The sequence below is a fragment of the Rhinolophus ferrumequinum genome (assembly GCF_004115265.2).
Source record: "Rhinolophus ferrumequinum isolate MPI-CBG mRhiFer1 chromosome 15 unlocalized genomic scaffold, mRhiFer1_v1.p scaffold_54_arrow_ctg1_1, whole genome shotgun sequence".
Classification (NCBI taxonomy): domain Eukaryota; kingdom Metazoa; phylum Chordata; class Mammalia; order Chiroptera; family Rhinolophidae; genus Rhinolophus; species Rhinolophus ferrumequinum.
Window position 1 is genome coordinate 15,573,891 of NW_022680357.1, and position 25,057 is coordinate 15,598,947.

The window sequence follows — 25,057 nt, forward strand, 5'->3', positions numbered from 1 at the left end:
GGAGAAGGGGTGTGCCTGAAAAAGGTGCGATCTGCTGCTGGGTGAAGGGGGGCCCATGAAAGAAGCAAGGGGACCAGCCAGAAAAGCAGGTTCAAGGGGAAAGATGATTCCTGCCTGGGGCACCTGAGACTGAGGTGCCTCTAGCATGTCCATGTTGGAGACCTTGGCGTGAAGCTCAGAAGTGGGGTCTGGGGAGAAATGCTCATCGCTTGTCCGATGGACAAGGCTCCTTGGAGCACCCCTGAGCTGGTCCCAGAGGTTTGAGGAAGGAGACACTTACTCTAAGTCACGTGCTTGGCCCTGGGGACCTGGGTGGTCTTGCCGCTGTGTTTACAAAGCAAACCATTGTTTCCGCTTAGATTCTGTGTCGATCTGAAATGACCAGTGGGGAGGGAGCAGGGTGTATTAGTTTTCCGTTGCTGCTGTAACAAATTACTGCACACCTGGTGGCTTTGAACAATCCAAACCTATTATCTTAAGCCTGGAGGTCAGAAGCCTGATGTGGGTCTCACGGGGCTAAAATCGAGGTGCTGGCAGGGCTGTGTTCCTTTCTGAAGTTCCCTGGCCTTTCCAGCCTCGAGGGGGCCCTGTGTTCCTCAGCTGGCGGCCCCTTCTTCCATCTGCAAAGGCAGCAGTGCTGCTCCCTGTCTCTTTTGCCTCCCTCTCCCACTGTGAAGGACTCACGGGATGACTTTGGTTCTCCCAGATCATTCAGAATCATCTCTCCATCTCAAGGACCTTAATCTAATCACAGCTGCAGAGTCCCTTTTGCCACATTAGGTCACATATTCTCAGAGTCCAGGAATTAGGATGTGACATCCCTGGGCTCCGTCGTTCTACCTGCCGTAAAGGGTGATGGAGAATATGGGGGAATTGAAAGTCCCTCAGTCCTGGGGATCGCCTCCATTTGAGTGGGGATGACTTACATTGTTAAATGGTGTTATGGGTTTTGTAAAAATGACGCGTGCTATGAAAAAAGGGAAAGCAGACAGAAAAGTGAAAAGGAAAAGGTGCAGGTTACCTAAGAGCCCGTCCCCCAGGTATCACCCTTGTTGACATTTTAGCGAACTTCTTTCCAGAGACTTCTCTGTACGTATGCACATGTAGCAGAAGATGTATATTTACTCCTCTGAGAGCAGAGCTTAAAAGTGAGAGGAAATTCGAGTGGGAAGGGGGAAGAGCTGAGAAAGTGCACGGTGGGTCTGTCATTGTCGCTCACGGAGGTGTGAAGGCATCTGCTGAGAGGGAGGCCCCGGCGGCTTCTGGAGGCTTGTGGGGGACGGACGGGGAGGGGGCTACAGCAGCTGCCATGATGAAACCGTGGGCTAAATAGGGACAACCCAGCTGATGGCCTGGACTGGCGGTGCCTGGAAACAGCCTGCTCCTCTGCTTATCTCCAGCAATCCTGGAAAGGGGGTGGAGACAACAGATGGTTGGGGAAATCAGGGTTGAAGACTGGCAAAGCTGGTGCAGTGAGAGGTCTGGACTGGGAAAGTTTAAGTACAAGGGAAAGCCTTGTGAACTTTTCTAAGAATAGTAGCTCAATATTTTTCTCATGAATTACCATACTTTCTGAATTATGTTAACAATTTGACAAGCAATTTTCAGGAAGAGAAAGAAATACTACCTTGTGCGTTCGCATTGGAAGTAAGAACATACCAGACTCAGAAACACTAAAATGGGGGTGGAAGGGTCCATATGGTTTTTGAAATTTCAGTGTGTGGATCTTATTTGGATCCTGATTCAAAGAACACACAGCTCAACAGAAAAATGAGGAGGTGACTGAAAATTTGAGCTCTTAGTAAGTATTTGATGCTATAAAGAATTATTATTTTATTTAAAATGTAAGATTTTTGTAGTCATGATGAAAAAGTTATTACTGTTTAGAGAAACATGCTGACATATTTATGAATGAAACATGAAATGGCTTGATGTCTACGGACACGACCAGGAGAGGTGACACAAGTGACCCACATGGAGAACAGGAGAATTCAAGCTGGCCGATGGTGACATGGGTTCTTTTTTTTTTCCCTGCCTGCTTTTTTATATCCATGAAATTTTCCATAATAAAAAATTAAAAGGGAAAGAAACAATGCATGTTTTCAAAGCTCTCCATGAACACCGATTGAATGGTGGGTGTGCCACAGGCAAGGAAGTATCTGTTGACTCGCAGTGAACCGGGAGGGTGAGGGCTGGAGTGAGTGACACACTGGGGGGGAGCCCCAATTTCCATGTGATCATGCAGAGAAGCTCAAACGGCAAGGAAGGAAAATGTCCAGGGGAGAGTGGCATGTGTGGGCCCAAGGGGGAAGCTTTGGGGTGCTGGGGAGGCCCTGGTCACCCCTCCCGAGACCTGACCATGTGCACAGCTCACCGGCCAGTTCTCCTGCATGGGTCTCATTCTCCCTCTGCACCCCCTTCCATGCCAAACCCAGTTCTCCCAGAACAATGGGGAGGAGGGCTAATGTGCTCTGAGCCCTGGGCTGGCCCTAAGAACACAGCTCCAATAATGTTAGAGTTCCAGGGGACAGGAAATGGCTTTCAATGTCAAGTCAGCAGATTTTCTGTAGAAGACAGTGAGTCTGTTAGGCTTTGCAGGCCACGTATGGGCTCTGTTGCAATTACTGAACTCCACCGTTGTGGCATGAAACAGCCATAGACAGTACGTGAACAATAGGCATGGATGTGTTCCAATAAAGCTTTATTCATAAAGACAGATTTGGCCCACAGACTATATAGTTTGCCGCTCCCCGTTCGAAGGAGACACCAGTAATCTTCCCAAACTATAGCCTCATGTGAGGGCATGTAAAATAAATAGAAGTGAGTGGGTGGGAAAGATGGAGGGCTAGACAAAGTAGATCAGATCAGGAATTTGCGAAATGGAGACGTGGTAGTCTTCAGCGATGAGCCATTCTAAGACGTCACTGTTCTGTTGAGTGACTGACTGACACGAGGAGATGGGCTCGTGGAATCATGCGGACCTGAGGCCGTAGTGTTGGAGGTGTCATCAGTATCTGAAAAGGTTAGTGGGCATGGGTTAAAGAAGATGACAGGAAGTCACATGCCAGAGCTATCAAAGGCGGTGGAAGAATGTCCCAGAGCCCAAAGGTAATGGCAGTGCAGTGTGGGATTAGGAGCTTGGGCTCTGGAGTCACAGCTCTACATTCCAAATCAAGCACCTCTCCTTCCAGCTGTGTGACTGGGCAAAGCCGACTGAGCCTCTTTGAGCCTCAGTGTGTCCATCTCTAAAATGGTCTTTCGCCTAAACCGATCTAGTTCCCCGCATAAGAGGAATTCTGGTACCAGCTATTGGGGAATACATTTGTTTCCACTCCTGGTACGTGTTCCAAGCAGGGGTGTTCCAGCTATTTCAGGGAAGTTATTGAATGTAAGGTTCATTTATCCAGCTAATATTTATTGGATAATTAAATGTGCTCTGAAATGATGGAGCAGTTATACTCTCAAGCTGGCTGGCTGCCATTCACTGGCCACTTACTCTGTGCCCTGGTCCCTGGCACGTGGTCCTGTCTTCATGGACAGAAAGAGTTTGTGGATAGTTGGATTGCGGTATATGTGTACTGATTTTATGCTAATTCAGTGTTATGCGCTTGGGGCATAGAGAGTTTTTTTCTTTTTTCTTTTTTAAATGCAAGCAATTTCACTCGAGGTGAAGCATAAAATAGGACACGGGACTTAGCTATTTCCTTCGTTCTCAGTTTTACGTGCCCCTCAGAACATGAGTAGTCTATAAGATAGCTACTTCCCTTCTGTCTGTGTGTCTGTCTATCTGCGTTTTTATAACCTATCAAATGTTTTTATAATGCTTAGTCAGGTACTATTCTGAGCAGTTTAGAAATACTGTATAATTTGACTTGCGTAACAACCCTCGAAAGTTGGAACTATTACTTTCCCCATCGTATTCATCAGGCTAGACCATCTAGGTTGCAGTTATAAACACGCCCAAAATACCAGCGGCTTAACCCAATAACGGCCTAGTGTGTGCGCATATAATGATGGGTGCAGCTTGGACAGCCCCCTTGTAAATTACAGCTACTTGGAACATGGGATCTTTGAGGTCACTGCAGCACAGGAAGAAAAGAATGGTGGAGGCACCCTTTTTCTTCATCTTCTCACCTCTGCTCACATGGCCCCAAACCAGCTGCAAGGGAGGCTGGGAGATCTATTGGGAGTGCTAGTTGTCCCGGTGACAGCCATGTTTCAGAGAAAGAACTGAGGCACAGAGAAATCACGGAAGTTATTTGCCCAAGGTCACAAGCTAGTAAATAGCAGAAGCAGGATTTGAACCCAGGCAGTCTGATTCCAGAGTCCATGCTCTCGGGAGCGTGGCTAATTACTCTGCTGCCTCTTGAATCACTTAGTAGTTAGAGTGATTGGTACTAAAACTGGGAGGAAACTGGCTATGTGAGGCTGCTTGAAAGACGCTGTGTCTTTATATGGTTAATTTAAGCGACAGTAAGGGGAAATTTTGACTGGCTGTGATTTTCATCTTATGTCCTGACTAAGAGAGTACAGCTCCCGTGTAAAATGCAATGCCTCTGCCTATTCTGTGTGTGCTAGCAATTTAGAGCCTCAAGTAATCCTATCTGTCAGCCTGGGAGCCATCTACAATGTGAGTTCACGTCTTATTTTAATGTTCTTGGTAAGACAGATTCCACCAAGCCCGACGGTCTTTGATGCTCAATGCCGTTGTATCATCAGGTCACCATTGGGAGTTTGGGTCATTTGTTACGGGTGGCTGCCGATCGCTTATCACATAAATGACGGGCTCTTCTCCCAAAGGCTCCCCATAATTTAGCATATCCTTCACTCTGTCCATCCCTTCTTGGTTACCCATTTCTTTTCCATGACTTTTTGTGTTGTTTTTTTCCAAATAACTTCATTTTTATGTAGCCGGGGACATTGACAACCCTTTAAAAATTATCTTAAGTTTACAAAAATAACTAAGATTTATGCTGTATAAAATATACTTACTCGTTAAATAAACTCTACAGTGAAAAGGAAACATTTAAAATCGAGGCTCGTCAGAATTAAGTAACTCTAGACCTAAAAAATCTCTTGGAAGGATGTTTCACTCCACACGGCAGGAACATGGCTTTTATTTTCTCCTCTATATTATTTTGTAGGTTTCCTGTTGTCCACAGAGTTCCTTTAAGAATGAAAAACAATTGCAAAAGTAAAGGGTATTTATTCTTTTTTTTTTATTATTCCATCTTCTTGCTTCCGGTGGTAGACGTTTATGTTTTTCCGACCTTGATCTCCCCCTTCTTTGGGTGCCCTGTGTTCGAGGGAGGCTCACTGTTCTCCATTCTCAGTTCCCATGGACAGTGTTTGACTCCGCGTCTGTCTCTGAGCTGGGTATGTGACCCAGGCCTGCCCAGTCAAAGCAATGACTCTCCCCAACCATGTGGCTACTCTAGATTGGTTCAATCGGAGGTAAGCCCGAGAGTTTTCAAGAAGCAACCAGGGAAGATTTTCTCCCTTTTCCTCTAGACTTGGAGCTTTCACGTGATAGGCCTTGAGCTGCCGAGGGCATACAGCTAAAGAGACTGTGCCTGAGATACAGCATAACGATAGGTGGCCAGAGCCTGCCTCTTTATGGTGGTGTTGTGAGCCTGTCTGCCCATGCTAAAGCCAACACTACCCCATTAGTTACGTGAGCCAATAAATACCTACTTTTGTTTTTTGCTTAAACCAGTTTGAGTTAGATTTCTGATACTTGCAAATGAAAGAGTCCTGACTGATAAGTTCTCCTACGTGGCTTTACCCAACTACCCTCCAGTATTCTGTATTCGTCAACTTTCTCTAGGTTCTGCTACAGTAACAAACAGCCCTCAACAATGCCTTAGAACAACAAAAGTTTATTCTTCACTCTGTCGTATGTTGGCTGTGTATCACCTTTGGCTCTGCTTCACGTCTCTTTTCATTCTGGGACCCAGGATGAAGGAGCAGCTCCCCTCCCTCATTCTCAAGCAGAAGGAAAAGGGCAGTGGCCAACCCTTGCGATGGCAAACATCACTGCTGCTCACATTTCATTGGCCAGTACACGTCCCATGGCCAAGCTCAATATCAGTGCTGTAGGGAAGTTGACACTACCGACAGGGAGCCACTGCAAGGTGTGTGGCCAAGCGTGGGGATACACAGTTCTCTTACGGGGAAAGGAGTCATAATTGGGAACAACAGTACAGTGTTCCCCACATGCTCTATTCAGAGCTCGACGAGGGTGTTTTCTTCCCCACCTTTCAACAGTGGTGGATTGCGTCATATCTCCTGTTGGCTTTCCTCCTGCTTAGGAAGCCCGCATCCTCTCTCGTGGTATACAATCCTGATTCAACCAGTCAGACAGAAGCGGTGACATTATTTGCTACCATGTTAAGGACAGGAAAAGTTTTGCTGTTTTAATTTCGACCGAAACGAATGGATCAGACTCATTTGCAAGAACAAATCACTAAATAAGCATAAGGAACAGATATGCACGGCTGCCTAGCTGGTCCCCTGTCCCAGGGGGAAAGGCTCATGAAAGACATCGTTAAAGGTGAGACCTTCAATGAAACAAAGATTGTGTTTTAAAAGAGAAGAGGTTGCTTTGGGTGAAACGTCTTTTCAGCTAAGTTCTACCCTTGGATACACAAAAGAAAAGAAAACATATCCACTATACTTTTATGTCGGCGAAAGGGATCTTATGACCAAAAACTGAGGTGAAAACAAAGGTGTCACCATGCCGTGTGAGGACAAGCGCTGGCTGTGTGATGGCATCAAACTTACCAGTGGGACTGAAAATGCTCATGCCTTTGACACGGCACGGGAAGCAGCATGCCTTTCGCACTAAAATCATAATTCAGTGGTGTCACGTCAGAGAATTTGCCGCCACGCCCTGTGGCAAGAAGAAAAAAATCCTTTAAATTTATTCTGTTTTATGGCAAATTTCTATCTCAGTAATTTCAGAGGCCAGAGAGTCCCATGAGGGTAATAAATTGTGTTTGCTCTTTATATTAGCATTCGTCTTCAAACAGGAAGGAAGGAGAGCTGTTTCCTGAACTTGGGACACGCTGGGATGCATAAATCTTCTTCTAAGTGCCTCCCTCTTGGGCGGGTGGCCCCTTCTCTGAGGCAGACTGTGCTGCTGCCTTTCCTTCTTCCTGTGGTTTCCAGGTGACTCTTTGGAAACAAGCTCAGGGAGCCCAGGTGAGACAGCGTGGCAGACACACCTGGGGCCTCATCTTAGCTCTGCCAGTTATTGTTGGTGTTTCAGTTTCTTTAGAAATCACCACAACATTGGTGGCTTAACACAAGAGAAACTGCTCTTGTAGTTCTGGAGTCTAGAAGTACAAAATCAGTTCCTTCTGCAGGAAAATTTGTTTGCTTGCCTTTTCTAGTTTTTGGAGGCCACCTGTCTTCTGGAGGGCTCTTCCTTGCATCCCTCTGACCGTTTCCTTCTGTTGTCACATCACATCCTTCTGCAGTAGGGCCTCCCTCTCATGAGGACCCTGTCACTGGGCCCAGCTGGATAATCGCAGGATCCTTAATCAAATCTGTGGAGTCCCCTTTGCCAGATGAGGGAACATGTGTGTTCACAGAATGTGGGGATGGGATGTGGACATCCTGGGGGCCCGTTCTGCAGCCTGCCACGGTTGGTCTCCTGGAGCTAATCCCGTCACATCTCTGAGCGCACTCCTGTCTTCTGTACTGGATGGCGGATGGACGCAAAGAACACCTATGTTGAAGGGTGCTGTGAGGGTTAGAGATGGTATTAGAGTTCCTTGTTGCAAGCCACAGAAATTTCACGGCTATTGAAGAAAAAGGGTACATATTGGAAGTAAGAAGATAACTGACAAACATGAAGAGAAAGGTAAGGGCCTGGCCTCAGAAAGCAGGTCTAGGGCTCGCGGGAACACAGGCCAGTGACAGCTCTGCCAGGAAGGTGCTCTAGTCTTTGTCTCACGACTCCCGTCCTGGGAGACAGCCTGTGCCGGGCTCAGTGTGGGTCACAGGAGAGTGGGGCACTGTGACGCACGTTCCCCGTGCCTGCCCCCAACTCAGGGAGGGGACATCAGCAGGGCCAGATCTGAGGGCTGACCTGCAGAGAGGGAGGGTATGATGGGCAGAAACAAGGCAAGATACCGACTACGGAGGCTCAGAGTTGGCATTCGGAGAATGACAGCTTTTGTTTTATCCTTCATCCTAAGAGAACAGTAGTTACCGCTTGAACAAAGTGAAACGTGGGGAGGAGAATGAGAAAAAGAAAAAAAATGTCGGGGTATCTGCATTTGACCTCAGCTCTGCCACCAATCAATTCTGCCATGAAAGGAAGTTCTCTGTTTCCTTATCTATAATGATACTCATTCATGTGAAAATATTGACTGAATGCCTGCTTTGTTCCGGGCACTTTGCTAGGTACCGTGGATAGAGAGAGAGAGAGAGAGAGAGAGAGAAAGAGACAGAGACAGTCTTGGGCCCCATGAAGTTTGCATGGTAGTGGGAAGACGTAATAACCAAACTCACAAGCTTACTGTCTAATGTGCTTTGAAGAGAAATAAAGCAGAGTAAGTGGCTAGAGGGTGGCAGCCCTGGGGGGAGGTGGCAGTGTTTCAGATAGAGTTGCTTGGGACAGCTACCTTCGCTAAGGAGGTGACGTGGGCACAGAGGCCTGAATGACAAGCGGAGGGAGCCAGCCTTACAAAGATCGGAAGGAAGAATGTTCCCGGTGGAGAGAACAGGCACATGAAGGCCCAGAGACAGAAACAGGCTTGACCCGTGGGGCCAGAGGCATTGAGGGAGCCCCAGAGAGTGGCAGGAAATGGGAGCAGAGAGGTTGGCCAGGCTACGCCCAGCCATGATAAAGAATCGGGGTTTTTCCTTTTCTTTGGAGTCTGATTGGAAACTGTTGGAGGGTTTTGAGCAGAGGAGCAGGGTTATCCAGGTTCTCTGTTAAAAAGATCACCCTGGCGGCTGGGTGGGGAGATGACGAAAGAAGTCAGGTCCGACATTGCCGGGAGGCCAGTGAGAAGGCAGTGGTAGGCAGGGGTGGTAATGGCCCCTGGGAGTGGAAGACGGAAGAAGAGGTTGGATTTGGGGTACGTTTTGATGCTGCAGCCAAGGCTTGTTGCCAGATCGGACGTGGGGCGCGAGAGAGAAGTGAAGGGTGAGATCGCAGGCCGGAGCGCTGGCTAAATGGGTCGCCACGTACTGAGGTGGAGGCAGGGGAAGAAACGTTCTCTTTGGAAAATTGAACGGGGTCACTGAAGAATCACAGCTTCCTCGGAATATCAGGGAACTTTGATTTCTCTTTTTCCCCCAGGAGCTGCCCCACTGTACTACGCTGACTCTGGGAAGCCGTCTTTGAATAACGTGTTGGCCAAATTTTGTAACTTCCTGGTCACTCTTTTTAGATAGTTTCATTTCACTGTTTGGATCCATCTTGTTTATTTTTAAATCCTCAGTCTTCAGTCCCGTCCGGTGTGTAAAACGCGTCTTCCGCCTTTACCCAGCCCCAACCCCAACTGTCTCTGATTCAGGGGTCCCTGAACTTGGAAGACGGGACAATGGCCTCTTTTTGTCCCTAGTCTTAGTCTCTACTTGGAATGTAGCCTCTCTGGATTAGGAACGTAGGCAGCAAACCTCGGTGGCATCTGCGGTCCTTGTAACTTCGTCACCAATAGCAAGTGGGTATTTTCACGTCACGTTACAGTGGTTGCAGGGAAGGCAAATGTCATTTACACTTGTCACTTCATTCAAATGACAGCAGTTAATTGACCTGCCGTTAGCTTTTCTTATTTACTGCTTAGTTTAGAAGCACATATATTACTATATCACTATATCACCAACTCTTTTTTTTTAACATTTTGATAACTGTATTTCAGTATAATTGGTTGGCTGTGTAATCTTACGCATTTACTTTTATGTTTTTAAAAACATTCCGAGAAGGACTCCCACTGCCAAAGTGGAAAGGGGTCCATGGCAGAAAACAAGTGAAGGTCCCCCGCGAGAGGTTTGGAAGGGGTGGGGAGGCTCCTTCCCTCCATCCCCTACCCCGTCTTACCTGGGCTCACCCTTTGGAGCGGGAGGAGGGAGATCAGGGAGGAGGCAGGTCTTTTTATGATTTTCCTTAAGTCACATTAGAGAAAATATGTTATGAGTTACAACGAGACTAAAGAACACAGCAGTCGGGGCATATTTATGAAACAACATAAGTCTCACAGCCCTGATCTTTAAGGTGGTGATACCATCAGCCCGCGAGTGAGCGTGGTCTCACAACACGCTGTTTACGGGCACCGGTACCTGGACCCATGTGCAGCTGCCAGTGAGGGGGCTGGTAAAATGGGGCTTGACTCTGTTTACCAAGGAGATTATCTGTTTCTCAGCCTGATGCCAGGGTTGTAAGTGATTGTTGGTCTCCTGGGTGAAGTTCGGGAAGGGGCCAGAGCAAGATCGCCTCCTGTCACGCCCCAGGAACATTTCTAAATGCATTCTAAGGCCGTCGGAGTCGTGCAGCTGGCTGTCCCTTACTGGGTTTGGAGCTATTCCTCCCATCATGGAAGGCTGGGATTGAAAGAATCCTGATTCCCCCCTAAGGGCCAGTCACTCTATGTCTGCAGGGACCGTCCCAGGTGACGTCTATTGTACTTCTTCCAAATTTTTGAAGTTCATGGCTCAAGAATGTTTGGGAAAGCAGTTAAGGCTGAGCACTGGGACTAGGTAATCTCTTTTGCTGAATACGATGGGTAGGTATTAGCAAATACTGGGCCCGTGAAAGGCTTGGGGCCATAGTGACCGATGGTTGAGTTCGGGCCTATGTCATTTTGTAAACGGTTTTTGCATCTGGTTGGGCTCTCACATTCTGAGAAAACACATTCCGAGAAAACTTAATGTCTTAACCTAATGAAAAGTGGATCGCATTGGATCCCAAGATTCAGTATTTAATATAAAGCAAGCTTTTCTCCTTTCTGCTTTATTCTGCTTAAGTTTTGGGTGGTACCTCTTGTTTTAGAACTGGATGGAGAAATTAATAAAGACTAGCTTCTCAGATTCCCTTATGTGTTTTGTAAGGATGCTGTAGCTTCTTTTCGTTCCGCAGATCTTTTGCGAAGCATCCAAAAAAAGGGGGAAGAATTTTGTGTGTGTGTGTATGTGTGTATTTACACATACACAATCAAAAATTAATACATGTTCCTTCTCAGAATTACAGCATGATCCTTGAGATTCAGATATCTTTAATTCACATGAATTAATTTGAGAAAGAAGAACATGACAAATGAGCAGTACGAATGAAACAGTCCTTGCAAGCATGGTCAGCGGTAGTTTTGCCCATTGGGGCGCACAAGCCCCGCTGCTGTCGGAATGTCCATTTTTAGCCCTTGAGGAGCCCCAGCTGCCTCCCCCTGTGATTGACATGCTTGCTGTGATTGACATGCTTGTCTCCTCCCCCCCTGCATCCTCAGTGATGAGCAGTCGCCTCTACTCAATCTCTCTTTTTTTTTTTTTTTTTTGACCTGAAGCCAGTTGCACTGATTCCAAAAGAGAGAAAAAGGCCTGGCATGGCTCCCCTGCCTTCAAGCTGGCCTGCTGAAATGATTGATAATTCCCAGGGACTACTCTCCAAAGATTAAGTCCTTTCCATTTGGCCTGATTTACACTGACATTCTCATACTTCTTCTGGGTTTGAGAACTAGACAGCGCCCATTATTTCGCCCTGAAAGCAGGGATGTCACGAAAGGTGGCTTCACATTACCATGTAAAGGCCTATTAGAAATCTCATTTCGCTTTTTGGAGATGTCATTGTGATGCAAAGCGGTGGCGGGTTTCATTACTGGTGAAAGCCCTTTGTTGGGCGGGCCCAGCCTGTTGTGTCCCCAGATTTGCCGTTCTCTGTCCCTGCTGCTGTTCCCAAACAGGAATACGGTTACTTTGAGGATTTCATGACATCAGTAGAGAAAAACATCCTTAACACAGGAAAATTGCAGCTGAACAGAAAGGCGCCATCAAATCTCCCCCAGATCCAAGCGACAAACTGCACTTTGTTCTGCTGCCCTGACATCGGGTTTCCCCGAGGAGCTTCAGACAAGCGAATACCTGCCGAGTTATTACTGTAGGGATTAACGAAGAGGGCATTTTCTGTGATTACGGCCCGCTCCCCCGCCCCTTGTTTTTTTCTTGTAGGCAAGGGACGGGGCTTTCCTCTGCTAACACGGGCAGCTGCGAGACCCTGCATTCCCTCCCAGCGACCTCGTCAGCTGCCCTCTTCTCTTTGGGCCACTCTCTGTTTCCTGGCTGGCTTGCATTCTCAGCCGGAAATAGTCAGTGACCTTGAAAGCAGCAGTTCATCCCTCCGTGCCTCAGTTTCTTCACTCTAAAAGAAGGCTGACAGTCACTCCTTATTGTGAGAAGATGGAATGGAACCACGTGTCGAAGAAAGTGCTGCCACTGTGTCAGGCACAGAGGCCCATCCCCCAAGTATTTATTGAGTGTCTACTATGTGCCAGACGGCCTAAGTGCTGGGGCGACCAGAAAGTGCAAACCCAGGCCCCTTCTCTGCCCTCGTGGAGCCTTCAGTCCAGTTGAGGATTTGGGCCGTAATTAGATAATCACACAGATTTCCCTCTCCAAACGAGGCCAAGCACTAGAAAGGAAAATTGCACAGAACTCCACTGGGGCCTGGCCTAATCAAAAGGCGTCTTTCAGTAGCATCTGAATGGAGATGGGAAGACAGAATAGGGTGAATAGGGAAAAAGAGGTGTGAGGCCCCGCCACCCTAAGGTGCCTTTGAGCAAATCAGGAAAAGGTGCCCTTCGCCTAGGGCAGATGGAGCCTGCACCCTTGAACATGGCTTGGTGAGCAGAGCCTGGGCGGGGTTTCAGCACCCTCTGGCCCGTCTGTGTGACCTGGAGCAGAGGACAACTTGTACAACTGTATGCAGTGCCCTGGCTGGGGGTGAAAGGACACTGGAGGCAGAGGGAGCTCTCTGCAAAGGTCCTGAGGTGAGGGGCACATTGGAGGAGATGAAAAGGGCCGGCTCGTCTGGAGCACAAGGAGCGAGGCTCATGGCAGGGGATTCTGCAGAGCTCTCAGGAAGTGTCATACCAGCTCATGTTAACACACGATGCCATTCTCCTAGGTTCATTGCCCGCACCCCAAAGTCTCCTGAGAAATGTCAAGGTCTCTCTAGAAGCAGTTGGTTTTTAACTATGAGGGAGAATTATTAAAGGGCTGGGATTCGTTGGTGTCACACAGCTGAGCTTTAGAGAATAAGGACAGTGGACGAAGGGAGACATGTAACGTGGAAAGCAGGCAGCCTGTGCACCTCCAGTGGCAGCCCTCCCACAAAACCCATATTAGGCAAGGAGTGAAAACAAAAACAGAACCAGGGGAAAAAGCCAAACATCATGCAAATAAAAATGGAAACAGAACATTAAGGAAAGGTTCCTAACAGTGCTGTCATTTTGAGGGTGTAATCATCTCTCTAGAGAAGTAGAAGAATCTCGTTTACTTGGTGTCTTGAAAAGGAAAACCCTGCGTGGCCAGAAAACCAGCCCCTGGCAACAACACTGCCCACTAAAAATGGTCCTGATAACCCCCAAGGTTCTTCCCGGCTTTGATTTCTTTGATTCTAGAATAGCTCAAAGAGCATTCATTCATTCATTCATTCATTCACGCAAATACAGTGTATCAAGGGTGGGGGTTTGGGGTGGTGGTGGTGGTGGAGGTGGTGGTGGTTTTTAAGTCAAAAGTTTAGAGGGAAATAAAACCCAGATTCTGGAGGAACGTGTACTGCTGCCAGCTAGCTCTGCAGTGTGTGCCAGGCTGGGCATCTGCAAGTGTTTGCCCAGCGGAGGTCTGGCGTGAGCACGGCATTGTGGGGGAAGCCTGGGCTTTGGGATTGGATGGGTCTGGGCTCTGACGAGGCCACCTACAAGCTGCGTGACCTTGGGCAGGCTAGTCAGCCTCTCTGTACTTGGGAATCACTGTAAACTCACGGGATGGCTGTCATTAGGAAGAGCTGTGAGGCCCGGGCCCTTGGGAGGCCCTCCTTTGTTTCTGGGGATCCTGCCCTGGGAACAGCCTCCGTGTGACCCCTGTCCTTTCCGGGGTTTATTTCTTTGTATTATGTCTGAAATGTTCTGCCTGAAATTACACAAGGTAGCTGTGCTTTGGGGAAATGTAAGGAACCAGAATTAAGTCGGACTCATAAGCTCTTGTCAGTAGTTAGTATCTCTATTAAACTTTGTGTGGAGAGGAGGGAAGGGCATTTAGCCGTGACTTTTAAATGTACTTATCTATGAGCAGGAGTCACATCACGATCTGAAAAACCCCACAAGAGCAGACACTGTCAAATGACCCAGCACTTGAGATATTTTATTGCTTATTAAGATGTAATGATAGGGCTTTAAAAAAAGGCTTGAATTTAAGCCACATTCAACTGGAATGCTGACCGATCAGAGATAAATTCCAATGTTTTGCTTTTCGGAGAGAGACGGACTACTTAAGTCCCATTCCGTGGAAAGGTGGAAGAGCCCTTTATCATGTCGTAGTCAGAATGCAGTGTGTAAAGGTTACTTCTGCTCTGCCTCTCGCTCTGTGCCCTCAATAGCCTTATGTTGTACCTTCAGGACTAACCGGCAACTTGACTAAACTGAGTCCTTCAAAGCAGATCACGCCGCTTAAAAACCAAAAACCCATCCCAGACTTTAAAAGAAAACATGCTAAGTCAAGCCTAAACTTTTCTATCAAAAAAAGTGAGATGGTTGCTTTCTAAGAATGGGAATGGATGCGGCACCGCGGAGGCTGAGGGACAGATTCTCACGGGCATATGACCATTTTGTTGCTTTTCAGCCCGCGGCCACCAGTCCCGCTGTCCCTCCTGCTGACAGAAGTGGAAGCAGTTCTGCGCATTCAGGCCTTCTGGAGAGCTTATCAGGTAAGAGTCATCTGCAATTACGGCATTTGGCCTGATGGGGAGTTTTTGTGATGGAGAGGCCCCGGGGGAAACGCTTAGATGAATTTGAAACAGGCTGGTAGAGCCCAGACCTCAGAAACAGGATTCTCTGTAAAATAGTTCTCCAGCGTGGTTTAGAATTTTTGCCAAACTTTTTTTGCAGTTATCATTCAGCGTGCCCTCCGACCTTTTAAAGTTGGGTTGGCTGGCCTGTGTTACCTATAAAGGAATATTACATGCATGCAGAGAGCAGTACACGTTCATGTTAGAAAAAAAAATTAGCACATTCAAATCATTCAGATAAAGCAAATAAAAATTGTCGAGTCACCAATAACGGGCACCCAACGGTGATCGTGGTTGACATTTTGGTATAAACGTCTCCAAACCTTAGCAGAATAACATACAAATACCTATCATACAGAAAGTAACCTTTTCCTTAAAACTTGTCTTTTCTAAGCACTTTCGGGTTGGCTCTTTCCAGTTTATCATTATTACAATAAACGCCGCACTGCAAGTCTTTGCAGCTATGCTTACTCATTTGCCTGATTGTTGATAATAGGAGGAATTCTAGAAGTGGGATTTCTAGGTCCAAAGATGAGTTTCTTTCTAAAGCTCCTGATCCATGTTGTCGTGTTGGCCCTTCAGGAAGGACGGACTTTTACAAATTCGTAGGGAGTGGCACATGTGCCTCGAGTACAACCGCTCTGAGTCGTTGACTGTTAGAGCGTCAGCGTGAATAAGCGTTTAGGTCACCGTGCAGCTCCCATCCGAGGTTGCAGAATGGCTGCACCCGCGTCTGAGTGTCGGACATCAGGGGGACGCATTTAGATGTGTTATCAGTGGTGACAAATATTACCACAGGAGAAGGTCCCTGTGGATTTGCAGGGACGCCAGAGATCCCCATGTGCATTCACTCCTCGGGGCTTGTGTAGATGAACTAGACAGAGGTGAATGCACTGGCAGACAGTTACCCATCCAGAAGTTAGATTGAAAAACGAAATAAAAAAGAACCAAAAAAAAAACAACCCCAAAAAACAAAGAAAAAGAAAAAAAAAGAAGTTAGATTGATTCGAATGAGCTGCAATCAGTTAATCAGCAGAGTATCTGTTACGTGACCTTTAAATGGGACCGTCCTTGATTACAAGGAGCTTACTGTCTGCAGCGATGTTGTCCAGTCGTTCATTCCACTCCCTTTGTACTTGGCACATCCCTAAAAATGTGGGTTGAAGCCAAGTGTGAAAGTCAGATAATAGACATGCACGTAATAGGGAACAGTCTGTTCCCAAAGAGTTAAAAACCCTCTGTTCTTCTCTGCGATTTGGTTATAATCTTAGATGACGTAGGTTTTCAGCATTTCATGCATAGTTTATAAACGTAGTCTTTTTCCTTCATAATTGCACACCAGTCGCTTAGCTTAAATTCAGTGATGTTTAGCCCAGGCCAAAGATTCCTGGATTCCACGTACTTCTTGACTGAGTTCCATTTTTGTCATCAGTGTGCTTCATTTGTGAGACTGACACTTTTTATACTACAATTAGCAGTTCCGCTTGTCTGTTTTCTGTTCCATTTTATGAAATAATAGAGCAAAATGCAATCAAATAGTGATGTTCAGATTTTGTTTCTGTAAAACAGCAAAGCCCTTTCTTCAAACCAAATCATACCCAGAAGCCTGGTATGTGACCAGTATGTGACAATAAGAGGGACGTGCTGTCCCTGATGCTCCCGTGCAGTAAGACCCCCCCGCCACCCCCACTCCACACGGGGGCCCTGGGTTATGGGCACAGAATGAGCATAGCTGTAAGACAGCTGAACTCCACTCATCATCACACCAACAAACGCTGCCAAATAAAAAGCTGCCCAGACGGCTCACAGTTTACCTGTGGCTGTGGCACCGTCACTGTGTCAGAGCTAGAAATGTTCCTCAAGGTACGAACGATGTTTGGGGAGGAGGTGGTCAGTGTATACTGTGTGGAAGTTTAAGGTGCTCCAAGTCAAACATCCCCTGTGCTCAAAACATAACTGAGGAAGGAGGCCAAGAGACGGAAAAGGTCCTGAGTTGTCACTGGAAGGAAAAGATGTATGGAGTGACGTTGGAAGGTTCCATGGAAAAGAGGGACTCGATCCCAGTCTGAAAAGAAAGATGGGGCACTGGAGTATCAGCTGGGATCAAGAGACTCTCCCGGAGAGAGGAAATAGCATGTATATTATACCATTAAAAACAAAATTAAAACAGACTGTGTATTTTCAACAGCTACACACGCACACACACCCTATGCATAGGAAGGAACCAGAGCAGCCTGACAGCAGCGGGGACCTTGGGCTGGCTGGGGAAGAATTAGGGACCCTCTAGCCTTGTATGTACTGAGCAGATTTTTTACAAAATGAGCATAGTATGATTTTCATTAATTAAAAATGAATGGAAGCCATGCGATCATCTCAGTGGTTGCAGAAAAGGCATTTGGCCACATCCAACAAGCTTTCATAATAAAACGCTCAACAAAGTAGGAAGAGAAGAGACCTTCTTGCACCTGGTAAAGGATATCTAGGAACCCTCACAGCTACAGCGTCTGTGATGGTGAATGACGGGATGTACCCCCTTAAGAGCGGGGGGAAAAAGAGAAGGATGTCCTCTCTCTTGCCATTTCAAAGAACCTTTAATTGAAGGTTTTAGCAGGGAAATCAGGCAAGAGAAAGAAACACAAAGCATTCAGATTGGAAAGGAAGCAGTAAAAACTCTCTCTATTCATCCGTGATATGATCTTTTAGATAGAAAATCCTAATTCACTGAAAACTCACTGGAATGAACAAGTTGTCGAGGTTGTGTTGCCGGAAACCGGGTTCTCGGTGAAGGCCACAGGACGGAATTCACTACTCACCCCAGAAGCCGACCAAGCGGTGGATTTATGAAAAGAAAAGAAGAGAGCCCTCCTGAAGTGGCGGGAGTGGGCAGGCCAGGAGAAGAGCAGCTGCACTGGAGAACAAAGGCTTGGGAATCTATTACTTTCAAAATGAGGGTGCGAAATAGTCAAGTTTTGGGGGTGATGTTATAGGCGTTCCTGGGTGGGTCCTCACTGACCACCCCTTCCCGCTGGAGGTGGGGTTCTCTTGTCCTTATTTGTCCCTTGTGGGAACTGTCGTGGTGACGCAGGGTGAAGGTTTTCCCTGCCCGAAATGCTGGTAATACCAGAATCCATTACAGTGAGCTCAAGGTCACCTTGAGGGGCAAGATGCCGTCCTGGGCCTGCTGACGCCCCGAAATCGGGCTGTAGCCGGTCCGGCAGCTGCACTTTTTCTTCTGGATGATCTCATCCCCTCCCTCCTTTGTCTCTCCTTGCTTCCTCCCTCTCTCCCCACGGCCCTATTCTCTCTGTCTATGGTAACAGTTGTAGGATATAAGATCAATATACAAAAGTCAATTGTATTTTCTTAGCAATGAACAATCCGAAAATAAAATGAACAAATTAAGAAAATTCCGCCCTTTTAAAAGGGTGAATTTTATAGTATATGAATTCTATATCAATAGAATCTATATAAATATAAAATAAACAAATATCTTGGGGAAAATAATATGAAGTAAGCCATCATTTGATTCCTTTTGACCATGTGTTCTTCACGTACTGATTTTTGGCAGAATCAAATACGGTTTTTTGGTTTTGTCAGTAACAACTCAAGATCCCATGACTGAAGAAAGGGGTTTTTAAGAATTCACGAAGTGTGTTCTCACAGCCAGGACTCCTGTAAACTTCCTCCTTACACACTCCCGTGTAGTTTTTACCGCACTTCACCATGAAGGTTATTTTTTCAATTAACAAAAACTTTTTCTTGTAATTTCTTCAATACCATGATGGAAACATATAGCCTCTCTCAAATTTTTTGGTGTGCGGTAAAACATACATAACATAAAATTTACCATTTTAACTATTTTTAAGTGTGCAGTTCAATGACATTCAGTACATTTGCGTGGTTGTGCAACCATTACCACCATCCTCTCTAGAACTTTTCCCATCTTTCTAAACTGAAACTCTGTCCCCGTTAAACACTAAGTCCGTGTTCCCCCTCCCCCAGCGCCTGGCAGCCACCCTTCTTTCTGCTTCCTGTCTCTTAGGATTTTGACAACTCTTAAGTACTTTGTAGAGGTGGCATCATGTCATATTTGTCCTTTTGTGACTGGCTTATTTCACTTACCATCATTTCCCAAAGTTCATCTATATCGTAACATGTGTCAGAACTTCCTTTCTTTTTAAGACTGAATTAATAATTTTGCCAGGAAGTCTTAAAACTCCAGAAATCTGACATCCTAACTTGTTTTCAGAAAACTAGTCGGACATCTCATAAAAGTATTTTTTTAACTGGCCACATGAACAGAAATGTCACACACTATGAAAAGCTATTTGTAGTCAGATCATTCCTGGTAGCTGTGACTTTATAATCATTAGAATTGTAAGTAGGGTCCTGATAGTACTAGACATTAAGCACTTCTGTAGACGAAGACGTGTTCTTTCTTTTTTTCAAAATACTCAACGGTGAGGAAGCCAGATTGTTTCAACATGCAAAACTGAGTGGTTTTAAAAAAAAAAAAAATCCATTTGGATATTGGGAATGAGATCTGGTCCTCTGAGCGCTCTCCTCTCCAAAGTGTGGCTGGTGAGAAGCCACGTTGCCACTTCTGCTTCTGGAACCCTGGATGTGACAGGTACCAAGCTGACAGAGAAAACCGTTGTCTTGTGAAGTGCAGATGCGGTTTAGGTGGGCCATGATGACTGAAACTCCTTGAATGATTTAGGAGCAGGGACCAGACAAATCCACTGAATATTTCTTCTGTGCTGTTTTACGCTTTGTGCCCATTTGTTTTATTTGATTTTGTCCAACTCAGCCTAGACACCAGCCTGGAGTGCAGTCCTCCCCTCTGCGCTCCCTCCGTGCGTTGTGACAACTGAGAATCACAAAGGCCATCAATCATTACCGTTATTTGACGAACAAAACGGCGTGGGGTTGCTCCTGTAGCCCCTTGGCGGCTTTGCGAAATTAAAAAACAAAAAGTCCGATGTCCTAATCCCCATCTGCAGAGAAGAATGAGACCCTGGATTTGTACCTTTGTCTAGAGTGAACTGGCCTGGGATGAATGAGGCGCCCCGAGGAGAAAGAGCGTTGGTATGAAGCAAGAGTACAAGATTGATAGTCGGACAGGGGCTCCTCCCCCACTGCACAGGCGACTCAGTGCCGGCGGGAAACCCCAACGTGGCGTCCTTCTGGCTGCACAGATTAGGTCATGATGGGGAGGGACCTCAACCCGGCCGATCCCACCTGGTGCAGCTCCGTTCTGGGACCTCATAGGAGTTGCTGGGACACGGCAGCTCCCTTTGCAGCGGGGTCTCAGCAAGCATCTTGCTTCTGGAGAAGGGACCCCAGGGCAACAGAGCTGAGGGGCAGGTGAAGAGCTGAGCCCCAGGACGTGGAGCGTCTGGCTTACTCAGCTGTACCAGTGAATCCTCTTCAGGATGGATCTCTGTCCCAATCGAGAGGCCTGACAAGTACAATTTCCAACATAGAAATTTCTAGACTCCGGATTACCTGCACATGAAGCAAGTGATTGGCACAAAGTAAAAATCTGGGTCCACTCGTGCACAGCAACCATCCGAACTCATCCCAGGGAAAGTCTGTGGCCTGCGTAGCTGTAGTCTCGGCTGGAGATGAAGCTTCCCCCAAGGAGCAAGTTTTTCTAAAACCTCTTTTTTTATTGTTGAAGTAATACATTACTGTTGTGGGAAAAAACAGATAATACATAAAAGTGTTTTTTAGGGATTTGGCCTATTCATCATCATTCTAGAATTTTGTTTATTCATACAGGATTTTTTTTTTTTTTTTTTTTTTTGCACAATAGTGATGAGAAACACTGTTTTGTGCCTGCTCTCTACCCTTAATGCTATACTGGAAGTAACCTTTTTTTGTCAGTACACAAAGGCGTATCTCACAGATTGTAGTGGCTTCGTCCTAGACCTTTCATGAATGCACCGAACCATAATTTATTTAACTGTAGTGGGTTGGACACCCTAGTTTTCTGTCCTGTATAAAGTATATTATGAAAAACATTTTTATTCGTATGTCGTTGCACACTTACTGATTTTTCTCTGTAAGTGTAATTGATGGCTCGAACAGTCAGTACCTTTTTTCAGAGTTTGATAATTATTGCTCAGTTACCCTCTGCAGAGGCTACAGTCTAGCCTGTAGTTCGATATACACGCACCATCAATGTATGCTAGTGGGCCCTTGGTGTAGGTTTTGGTGGCAGAGTGGCGAGAGGAAGAAGAAAGAGGTTGTGAGTCTGAAGCATTGCTGGGGAGGATGGAATTGCGTGGACACTGCTACAGAGTATCAGCAGGTACGGCTGTTGTGTCCAGTTGCGTGGGTTGTGCACTGTACAACTCTCAGGGTCGGGGGTACCATTTGCAATCACATACAGCAGACATCTGAAGCTCCACGAAGCCTGGGAAATGGATTGAGTGACCATTTGGTACACTTTTTTTTTTCTTTTTCTTTTAATCCCGTGGGCTTAGGCAGCTGCTGGCCTGTAAGTGTATAACCGTGATAGCTGGAGGCTCGATGAGACAGTGAAGATTGTATCTGTGCTACAGTCTAGAAGCACTACGGTTTTGATCCAGAATCTGAGAGCTTCCTTCCTGAAATTGTGCAGCGTCTTTCAGATTAAGTGAAATACATAAACAATTAATATTCAGTAATATAGCAATTATTGAACAAATATTGGGCTTTTTTGCAGAAATAGAAAAACCCATCTTAAAATTAATTGGGAATCTCAAGGGATCCGGAATAGCCAAAACAATCTTGAAAAAGGAAAAAGGAACAAAAGTGGAGGACTCATATTTCCTCATTTCAAAACTTATTAGACCTGCAGTAACCAAAACTGTGTGGTATTGACATAAAGACAGACATATAGATCAATAGAACAGAATTGAGAGCCCAGAAATAAACCCTCATGTATATGGTCAAATGGTTTTTGACAGGGGTGCCAAGACCATCAGTGAGGAAAGGACAGTCTTTTCAACAAAGAGTGCTGGGAAAACTGGATAGCCACTTGCAAAAGAATGAAGTTGGAACCTTATTTAACACCATATACAAAAATTAACTCAAAATGGATCAAGGGCCTAAGTTTAAGACCTAAAACAGTAAAACATTTAGAAGAAAATGGGACAAAAGCTTTAATGACGCTAGATTTGGCAGTGATTTCTTGGATATGACATCCAAAGCACAGGTAACAAAAGACAAATTAGACAAATTGGACTTCATGAAAATATAAAAATTTTGTACATCAAAAGACACTGTCCATGGAGGAAAAAAAGGAAAACCCACAGAATAGGAAAAAATATTTGCAAGTCATATATCTAATAAGGGATTAATATCCAGAATATAGAGAGAACGCCTAAAACACAACAATCAAAAGAAGAGCCTGATTAAGAAATAGGCAAAGGACTTAGACGTTTCTGCAAAGAAGGTACAGGAATGGCCATCAGGTGCATGAAAAGATTCTCAACATCACTAATCCTTAGAGAAATGCAAATCAAAACCACAATGAGATACCACCTCACCCTCATTCAGACGGCTCTTATCGACCCCCATCCCCCGCCCCCCCAAAAAAAAATCTCCAGAAAACACGTATTGGCAAAGATGTAGAGAAATTAGAATCATTGTTCCCCGCTGGTGGGAATGTAAAGTGGTGCAGCCACTGTGGAAAACAGTATGCATTACATTCAAATTAAAAATAGAACGACTGTAGGACCCTGCAATCCCTCTTCTGGGGATAGACACAAACGAATTGAAAGCAGGGTCTCGAAGAGAGATTTGTTCCCCCCACGTTTATGGCAGCATAACTCACAAGAGATAAAATGTGGAAGCAACCCTCGAGCCACTGGCAGATGAATGGGTAGCAAAATGTGGTGTATAGATAATATATACAATGGAGTATTATTCAACCTTCAAAAAGAAGGGCGTTCTGTCACACTCTACAACATGGATGCACCGTGAGGACATGATGCCCAGTGAAACAGGCCAGGCACAGAAGAACAAATACTGTAGGATTCCACTTACATGAGGTACTTAGAGTCGTCGGCTTCATAGAAACAGGAAATTGCATCATGATTGCTGGGGGCGGGGCAGTGGGTAGTATTCTTGTTTGCTGGGGAGAGAGTTTCAGATTTACAAGGCGAAAGGCTTGTGGGAATGGATGTGTCAATGGTTACACAACATTATGAATGTATTTAATACCACTGAATTGTACACTTACAATGGTTAAGACAGTAAATTTTATGTTACGTGTATTTTACCACAATAAAAAGAAAAAGAAAAAAAAACCACGAGATGGATGTTGAGGTGTGTTTTGATTTAACTTGACTTTTTTCCCCCCTGAAAAGCCACTCCTTTTTACTTAGAGATGACCTATATAGTTAAGTAGAAAATGGATAATGAAAACAACCCAGGATAAAAACTAAGCAACTATGAAAAGGCTCTTCAGAGAATACAAAGGAAAGGCTTGTTGTTCTTCCCATATTTTTCTGCAGAAATTCCAGCTTGCGGCTTTGCACTTAGAGGAAGAGAACGTGTTCTCCACTTCAGGCAGCTGGCTGGCCTATCAGGCACGACAGTTTTTATTTTGAAAGATCACTTGACATTCTCATCCTTCGCCTTCACTTTCTTGTTCTTGAATGTTATGGCTGAATGGAAAGACTTGTTTTATCCTTTCAATGTGAAACGTGCCCTGTGGCGACTTGTTAAAAATGGGAGCTCCCACTGCAGACAGATCTGTTTGAATCCTGGTATGCTCCATCAGGCTCTCCTTAACATTGGGTAGGTTACTTAGCTTCTGAACCAGTTTCCTGTCTATAAAATGGGAATCATAATAGTTTGCCTGTGAAGATTGAATCAGATAGTCAGTGCCAGGCACATAGTAAATCCACAGTAACTATTAGTTCCGGTCATGGTCGTCGTTATTGTGTTACTGGTTCTATTTTCCTTAATAAGGCACCTTTTAAAAAGCCCATCAGTAGCGTCCTCGTACTTCAGGGACCCCAAGCATCCTTCTGTCCGAGGGCCTTTGCACTTGCTGCTTGTTCTTTGCATCTGCCTTTCCTTCCTTCATTCCGAGTTCTTGGGTGTCCCCCCTGGTCACGCTTCCTAAAATAGCACCCTCCCATGACTCTCCAGCCTCTGACAACGCTGCATGTTCTGTCTAAAGCTTAGATCCTCACTTGTCGCGAGCCTGTCGCCCTAGCGGGGACACGAGCTCCAGGAGGGTAGAGGTTGTTTGACTTGTTCATCCTGTATCCCCAGCCCCAAGAACACTGCCTGGCGCATGTGAGGCATTTTGTAACTACGTATTTTAGTAAATAACTGAATCCCTTCTTTGATCCCTGTAATGAGGGAATTTGAAAACAAAGAAGAACAAACGGTATTGTTCCATTTTGTAGCTCCTTCTCAGGGATGTACACGGGCTTGTAAACCTGGACTTCTGTGGACTGATGCAGCCGGGCCCTTGAACTCGGCAGCTGTGCTTGGTGAGCTCCCAGACATTGCACTTCAGGGAAGTGTGTTCAGTTTATCCTTGGCCTTTGTGAACCACCTCTGCTCCAGGCCTTGTGATGTGCAGAAATGAAGTGTGCTATGGGAAATGACGATCCCCCAAACAGGTTTGAAAGGAAAACATCCACTACAGGCATCCTGGGCAGGATGAATCCGTCTGGTTGCATGCATCAGTAGCCCCTTTCTGTTGTTGAGCAGTATCCCACTGTAGAACCTGATAAGGGAATTCTTAAACCTAGAGATGAATAAACACGTTAGTTTGACGTAAGACTGGCCCAGTTATGCCTGTGGGTTACAGTTGTCTCAAGCCTCACGATGTGTCAAGGTCATCCGTGGAAGGATTTTATTGTTAAATCCCAATGCCCAGGGCCTCGTCCCCTGGGGTTCTCGTTCATGTGACCACGTGAGAACAGGACATAGGCAGTTTTTAAAGCCCCCAGGTGACTCTCACATGCAGTGTTTAGACCCACTGATGAACTGGAATCGTCTTTGCTCCCCACCAATGGGATGGTCCAGGACAAA

At 45.9% G+C, this 25,057-nt stretch overlaps 1 protein-coding gene across 8 annotated transcripts in view; it reads left to right on the forward strand.

The window, feature by feature from the left end:
- IQCK (IQ motif containing K) overlaps window positions 1–25,057 on the forward strand; it is a 104,178-nt gene that overhangs the window by 25,067 nt on the left and 54,054 nt on the right. For 5 of the 8 annotated variants that reach the window (XR_004422508.1, XM_033101327.1, XM_033101324.1 and 2 more), the window contains exon 7: window positions 14,845–14,929. Coding sequence is in view for 7 of the 8 variants with exons in the window: in XM_033101327.1 (XP_032957218.1) it covers window positions 14,845–14,929 (85 nt within the window). In the remaining variant the exon portion in view is untranslated. Of the gene's footprint in view, window positions 1–14,844; window positions 14,930–17,713; window positions 17,870–19,820; window positions 22,593–23,517; window positions 23,746–25,057 lie in introns of those variants that run through there. The other 3 variants (XM_033101328.1, XM_033101330.1, XM_033101326.1) reach the window with 3 other exon arrangements.